The sequence below is a fragment of the Medicago sativa genome, chromosome 8, assembly GCF_051527215.1.
Source record: "Medicago sativa cultivar Bolivia chromosome 8, Bolivia_mono, whole genome shotgun sequence".
NCBI classification, from domain to species: domain Eukaryota; kingdom Viridiplantae; phylum Streptophyta; class Magnoliopsida; order Fabales; family Fabaceae; genus Medicago; species Medicago sativa.
The window spans coordinates 74,161,229-74,168,668 of record NC_140756.1 but is presented as its reverse complement, the minus strand read 5'-3'; the positions used below and the strand labels follow the sequence as shown (position 1 = coordinate 74,168,668).

General features: G+C 33.1%; 1 protein-coding gene across 1 annotated transcript; it reads right to left on the bottom strand.

Moving 5' to 3' along the window:
* Window positions 1-2,148: 2,148 nt before the first annotated feature.
* LOC146901419 (myb-like transcription factor family protein) lies at window positions 2,149-5,491 on the bottom strand. The gene is made up of 3 exons (XM_085733574.1): window positions 5,029-5,491; window positions 3,581-3,789; window positions 2,149-2,878 (listed from the first exon to the last, which is right to left on the bottom strand). Exons 1-3 carry the CDS (start codon window positions 5,306-5,308, stop codon window positions 2,387-2,389), a joined length of 981 nt encoding a protein of 326 aa, XP_085589700.1. The 5' UTR covers window positions 5,309-5,491; the 3' UTR covers window positions 2,149-2,386.
* Between the last annotated feature and the right edge of the window lie 1,949 nt (window positions 5,492-7,440).

Genomic DNA, 7,440 nt, shown 5'->3' with positions numbered 1-7,440 from the left:
GGCACCCAACACACACATCATACCTACACTTGGGGCAATGTGTGGCCCTGATCTAATGGCACCAAAGTGCCACCCCACTCTCTCCCTCTAATTCTCTTCTTCCTTTGTTTTTTTTTTCAATATTCTCTTTGGGGTAAAAAGTGATCAAAATTCGTCGGGGTAAAATAGTGAGTAGCCGACTTGGGAAAGTGATCGACCCGTGGGATAATTTTAAATCTGCTTTTTTAACCGCAGAAACTTTTTACCGTGGGTAAAAAGAACTTCTTGTGGTAAAAAAAATCAGATTTAAATTTAGCCCAAGGGTTGATGATGTATTTTCCTCAAGAAGGCTGCTCACTATTTTATCCCACGAAGATTGTTCACTTTTTACCCCAAGAAGGATAAAATAAGTAGATTTAGTGAATAAGTTCAAAATTATTGTATGAATAATTGTAATGTATGAATTATCAATGAAATGAGATATTGTTATATTTACTTTTATTTATATTTAGTCCATTTGCTTTTATTTATATTTAGTCCATTTGCTTTTATTAATTTAGTCCATTTACTTTTATTTATATTTGTATTTATTTAAAGAATAATATCGAACAATAATGTAGAATAATGTTAACAAAATAATTTCGGAATAATGTTAATAAAATAATTTAGAATAAAGTTAAGAAAATAATTTAGATAAATGTAAACAAAATAATTTAGAATAAAGTTAATAAATTAATTTAGATTAATGTAAACAAACTAATTTACAATAATGTTAAGAATATATTTCAGAATAATGTTAATAAAATAATTTAGTATAGAGTTAAGAAAATAATTTAGATTAATGTAAACAAAATAATTTAGAATAAAGTTAATAAATTAATTTAGATTAATGTAAACAAACTAATTTACAATAATGTTAAAAAATATATTTCAGAATAATGTTAATAAAATAATTTAGTATAAATTTAAGAAAATAATTTAGATTAATGTAAACAAAATAATTTAGAATAAATTTAATAAATTAATTTAGAATATAGGCCCTAAATGTAACAAAAAAAATGAAGGCCTAATTGAAAATAATTTAGTGCATAGGTTTTATATGCACTAAATTCAGTCAAAAACAGTAAAAAAAAACGTGTAAAACTCAATAAAACCATGGTTGAATAACCGACCAAAGTCCAACAAACGTGTTATTGAGTTGTGACCACCGGCCTAACTAGTGTGAGTTAACTCACGCTAGTGTTAACCTGTGCGTGCGTTAACTCACGCTAGTGTAAATCCTGGGCGTGAGTTAACTCACGCTAGTACTAATCCTGGGCTCAAGAACACGTTTTTTTGACTTTGTTCAATGCATTTTAATTGATTTTACACGTTTTTGATAAGTTTTTACACGTTTTTTGACCCTATTTATGGTAGATATAACCTATGTTACAATCTCCCCCTATAAATACACCCCTAAACTTCCCAATTTCCTCACACCATCTCTCATTCTCACTCCCTCCCCCCTATGAATCTTCTTCCTTTCCTTTTTTTTTCCTTCTTTATTTTGGTGTAAAAAGAGAAAGAATGATAAATAGTGGGAATGCTGGGGAAAATATAAGTAGTGAGCAGCTTTCTTGGGCAAAAAACCACATTGGGTAAAACTAAATGTGCAGATTTAGTTTTATCCCAGGAAGGTTGGTTTTCTTGTGGTTTATTTTTAGTTTTACCCCAGGAAGATAGGTTTTTTGGTGGTTTTTATTTTTTCGCAGTTTTAGTTTTACCCCATTGTAAATGTAATAAGAATTATATTAATAAAATGATATTTTATATTTATTATTTTTGTTTCTTTATTTTTGTTCATTGTCGCATTTATTTTACGATTGCGTATTGAATTAATAAATTCAAATAAAGTAAATTAGAATAAAAATTGCGATGGTTAAGTCACGTTCATCTTATAACTAGCGTGACTTAAGTCATGTAGCGTGACTTAAGTCACGTTCACCTTATAACTAGCGTAAGTTAACTCACGCCACGTGAGTTAACATGCGTAGGGGCATTATGAACTTTTATTTTGGGAGTGAGCAAAAGCATTTGGGTAAAGAGCAGAATTCCCCTCCCTGCATTTGTTACACTGGGCTTTCGAGACACTAACTTTTTGACAACACTTAAATAGGAAGCACAACTTGGTAGATTGTCAAACTGCACAATCAGCTTCACATAACCTTGAGAAATGAAAAGTTGAAAACTAGTACTAAACAAACATAAGTTTTTAATTAAACCCAAGTAAATCCTAGATACTACTGCCTACAAGCAAACAAACACAAACTAGGTTAACCATTCTGGAAGGGCAAGTAAAAATTATTAAGGTTATCCCAAACCAAGTATATTTGATGAATTACACAAGACCACATCATGATAATAATGCTCACAGAACAGTCCCACAAGCTGGAGTTGTATGAAAAGCCGACTGTCTAGAAGGACCTTCTTCAAGTAGTTTACGAGACAGAGTCGAGGGGCCAGTATCACCAATAGTTTCACCTAAACTCAGTTTTGACATGCCAACGAGTTCATCGACATTGATTGGGCTCTTGGAATGTACTGGGGTTGGCTTCACCACTTCATGTGTTTCTTTCTTAGGAGCTGGCTCAGGACTGTATCCAGACCAATATGGAAGAGGAAAAGGGAAGAATGGAGAATAATATGCTGGATATACTACCGGGTAAGCCGACGCTTGTGCATTGATGTCGGGCTTTAATGGGGCAGAGGCAGACTCTCCATCGTTTGAGTTTGTAGAATCCATGGACTCACATTCTTCATCGAGTGGAGGAGGAGCAGGCAAAGGGTTATTGCCTTCTGTTTCAGTTTGTAGTTGATTAGCTGACAAGAAGTCTTGCGGTACCATTGAAGTATCAGGTGCCTGCAAAATCAAAACAAAAATACAAGAAATCCCGAAAAATTAGAAGGTTCAGAAGGAAAAGGAAAAGCGAGGTTACATAATGCTTTAAATTTCAAAAGAGAACCACATCAGAAAATGCAATGTTTTTCCTCCAAACTAAATACCAATGTTTTAAAAATCAGTCCCGACATCAAATTAGTGAGAAATACGGGTCATGGTTCAATGAACTAAATGACAAATAAAAAATATTTTTTAAGAAAAAGTATTAAAAAAAAACGGTTGAACCAGCCATGGTTGAACTGCGGTTCAACCAGCCAGCTATATAATTGAATTCAAACCAACCAGGGAACTAGTTGGTTCCCTCTCGGCACAACCGGTTGGTTCGGTCCGGCTATTAAAACATTGCCAAATACCCCAGAGCCATGGTTCTATCAATATCTAACCAGAACATTATTAATACACAGAGAGGTCATCAACATCCAAAATATCCAGGAAATGGACAATTTTCCCAAATGGAAAACAGTGTCGTGAACATGAGATTCACTGACTTAATTTTCAAAGAATCCCTAAAAGGTCAAACAATATCATTAAAGAAAAAAACACATTTGGATAATCTTATCAAATGGTAATGAACAGGTTATGTGGCATCAATTTAATTATATGCAACATAATGTAAAGGAAACACATTTTAAGCATATAGAATTTGGAAATAAGGGGACAAACATCATCTGCAACAATATCAAACAGGCTGGACCGTCTCTTCCGCCTAGACACATTGCTTTGCCTGATGAAATATTTTTGAGCGTGACTGGCCACTTGAGTAGGTGTCCTTGATATAACATAGTTCCTGGCAATTCCACGCCAATCACCTTTGCCCAGCTTGTTCAATCCAAGTAAAAACATTCTATGTTCCTCCTCAGTCCATGGAGTGCCTGCAAATAAAATATTAAAAATTAAAAAGCTGACAAATACAACACAAGAATTTTCCGTAATCCCCATTGAAGCTGACTGTAATGTGAACTTCAAATAGAATTCAAATTCAGCTAAACAGTACTGGTCCGAAACCTAGTTAAATGAGTCAAAGGTTTTAGGCCTCCAAAAAAGTATACCTAACATTAGTGACTATTTGAATGTTAAAAAAATAAAGCTTTAAATGCTAGCAAAAATAGCCACAAATATCATTTAAAGCAAAAAGGTCTATCTAAAGTTTGATCTAGGCCCTACTCACTCTTGGGAAGGATGGGAAGGCAAAGCTTGCACAGAGTATCAGATTTAGGGGAGGAAATATGCTAGCCATGTCGTCGTTTAAGAAATGTGACCCTATTCAGGGTTGTGTGTAATCTGATAAAACTTAAGAAATCATCATCAAAAAGACCATTTTTTCTGTGTCTTGAACCTTCGGGAAAGGGCCTCCGGTAATCCAGAGTTCGACCTGGACAAAAATAAAGCTTGGCCAAAGATTGTTTCAGTCATGATTCGAACTCTGGTTCTCATTCGTCTTTAAGTGAAGCTCATTAACCACTTGAGCCGAACCATATAGTTAAAAGAGCATATTCTGCCAATGCTTGCAGATCATTAGGGGTGAAACAAGCTAGACAAGGTTTGTCAAACACCTGCCACAGCCCGGTATTTAATCTATCATAGACTTTTATCAACAAGTTTATTTATTTTTTTAATGTAAAATACAAAGCCTAGTTTAGATAGCTGAAACAGTGAAATATATGCATATTAATGGACCTCATCCCCCATAATTAGGCACTAGAATACACAACACATCCAAGTTAAACAAACATAATAATTTTGAAGCACATGAGAAACATTGTTTTTGAACCACATGGCCTGAGACTTATACCTATCCATTTCTTAGACCAACATTCAATATATTTCAGATGCAAAATTCCAATAATTCTCTCAAAAAAGACAATCACTAATAAAGTTAACACGTATCAGTACCTTTCTTGTCTAGTTACTCCTACAATTACACCAACCAAAAATCAAAAATATAATATTTTTTTGTCATAATCGTAAATACAAACCAATCCAAACCAAGATCACATAATTTATCCAATATACTTGAATTCATCTAGCTCAAAAAAACAAAATCAAATTAAATTCCAATAATTCACATGCAAGCAAAAGAGGTAAAAAAAATAAGCTTTCAAGAAACAAACCCTTTTTTCTTTCACGGGAAGTAGAAGAAGAACCAGGAACAAAATCCTCAGAACCATAACCATCAGCACCATGATCAGGGTTTTCACCAGGTGAACCAGGAGTATTTGACCCGGTATTCAAAAGTCCAGACCCGGACCCGCTATAGTGGCTAAGATTACCCATACTAGCACTTTTCCGGATCCCATCGGTTAATCTTACTCCAAACAGCTTCACACCACGATTTGGACAAGTTCTTGAGTTGTGCCCATTGTGGCTGCAATGAGAACAACGACGGGTCATGATTTCTGAACCGGATCGAACGAGAGAGGTGAATTATCAGGTTTTGAAGATCCGAATCACAGGATCCGAGGCATGAAATGAAATTGAAGGTTTTAAGGTTTTGTTTTTGGTTTATTTGTATTTATGTTTGGTTTGGTCTCCCTCGGGTTTTGCTGCTGCAGAGAGAAAGAGAGAAAGACCAACAACACAACACAACACAACACTATCCATTTATCTTGTCGTGGATAAAGAGAGGTAAAGATAAGATGCTACGCGGTGTTTTTTCTTATGAAACGTGATCGTTTATTTATGACCGTGGATTGGTTCGGAGATTGTTGACGTGGCAGAGGATTAGAAGTTGAGTATAGTGATTGGATTGCTTTTTTTCTTCATGCAAGTGATTGGGTTGCTTTCGATACAGTACTTATCATCAACTTGATGAAACAATTACTACTTTTCTTCGAAAATGAGAAAAATAATATTCAGAATTGCAATGACAAAAAACGTAGATATAGAGTAATGTGACGTGTATGGATATTTTTGAATGAGTTTGTCTTTAATATTGTCCATATTAAAAAAAAGTCATGTTAACTTGTGTCCTAAGGGCACAAGTTAAGAAACTAAAAATAGAATTAAAAGATAATTTTTGTATTGAAAATATAAAATTTTAAACTTTTGATACAATGAATGTACAATTTCACAAAAAAAAGTTTCTATATTTAGTTTTTAAACTTGTGCCCTTAGGGCACAAGTTAACACTTTCCTTAAAAAAATTGATTCCAAGGTAAAAAAGTTGGAAAGTGATTTTAAGTGTTGCTTGACACGATAATAGGAAATTGTAAAATTAATGGGAGTGATCCTATCTTGTTTCGATGCATCTGTGCGCTTAAAAACATGAATTGGCATGTGCAAATTAACCATACTTGGCGTGAAGACATTGGTTAGCTAACTTTAACTTAAATTTGAACGCTTTTGATTTTCATGTATGAAGACTCCTCTTAGGGAGCTTCAAAACATTCTCTTTGATGATAGATCCGACGCTTGCATGCCTCGGAATATTCGTTTAGATTTGTAGTTTTCTTCTTGGACTTTTGCCCTCTTTTGTACCCAAATTTTTTTTTTTGAAAATAACAAAAGTTATATATTTAACGTAAAATGCACAAATTTTGATATGAACTTAACATATATTCTCTCTATCCGATTTTAATTGAGTTTTTTTGTTCATTTCACATGTATTAAAAAAAAGTGTACTCCGTCCGTTCCATAATAACTGAGCTTTTTGTAAAAAAATATTGTCCTAAAATAACTGACTCATTTCACTTTTCAATACAATATTAGTTGCTTTTTTTTCTAATTATAACTCTAATTAATATTACTTTCATCACTCTCAATTCAATATATTTCACTTTGCATTTAAGATAGTGGAGAATGCACCAATACATAACAATAACACTTAAAACATTTTTCTCTCTCTTTCATCTATACATTTTTCTTAATATGTGTGAAATGAGCAAATGACTCGGTTGATCTGGGACGGAGGGAGTATAAGTGAAAGAGAGAGACAGAGATCGAAAAATAGTTTTGCGTGTCTTGTCAAGTATTGATGCATTCCTTCTTATCATAAATGCAAAATAGAATATATTGAATTGTGAGCGATGAAAGTTGTATTAATTAGAGTTATAATTGAAAAAAAATAATTGTATTATTGTATTGAAAAGTGAAATGGATCAATTTTTTTAGAACAATATCTTTTTGCAAATGACTCAGTTCTTTTTTTATGGTGGCTGAGGTTTAAACCTCATACCTTACATATATTATCCATTGTCCCTACCACTGAGCTAAGCTCACGAGGACTGCAAATGACTCAGTTATTAGAACGGAAGAAGTACTACTAATTTACATATCATTAAAAAACTCTTTGTATTAAACATTTGTCTTGGGAATTTATTATGATTAGAATACTTTACACACTAAGAAAATAAGAGGTAAAGTTAAGTTAGCATGTAAAAATTATTTAACAACTTTCTCTTTATTCTTCTATTTCTTCTTTCTAGTCGATTACAAATCTGTTTTATCCATTATAAAAAAAAAAAAAAAAAACACACTAATTATCATTTCCTAAACACCAAGAGTAGCCTAGTGAACTAAAGCCT

What these genes read in the sequence shown, in the direction of transcription:
- LOC146901419 (XM_085733574.1), bottom strand. Translation starts at nt 5,308, where the DNA reads ATGACCCGTCGTTGTTCTCATTGCAGCCACAATGGGCACAACTCAAGA. An exon ending in TTCCCGTGAAAGAAAAAAGG is followed by an intron (nt 3,790 to 5,028) that starts GTTTGTTTCTTG and finishes TTTTATTTGCAG; the next exon opens with GCACTCCATGGACTGAGGAG. An exon ending in TTGATATTGTTGCAGATGAT is followed by an intron (nt 2,879 to 3,580) that starts GTTTGTCCCCTT and finishes TTGATTTTGCAG; the next exon opens with GCACCTGATACTTCAATGGT.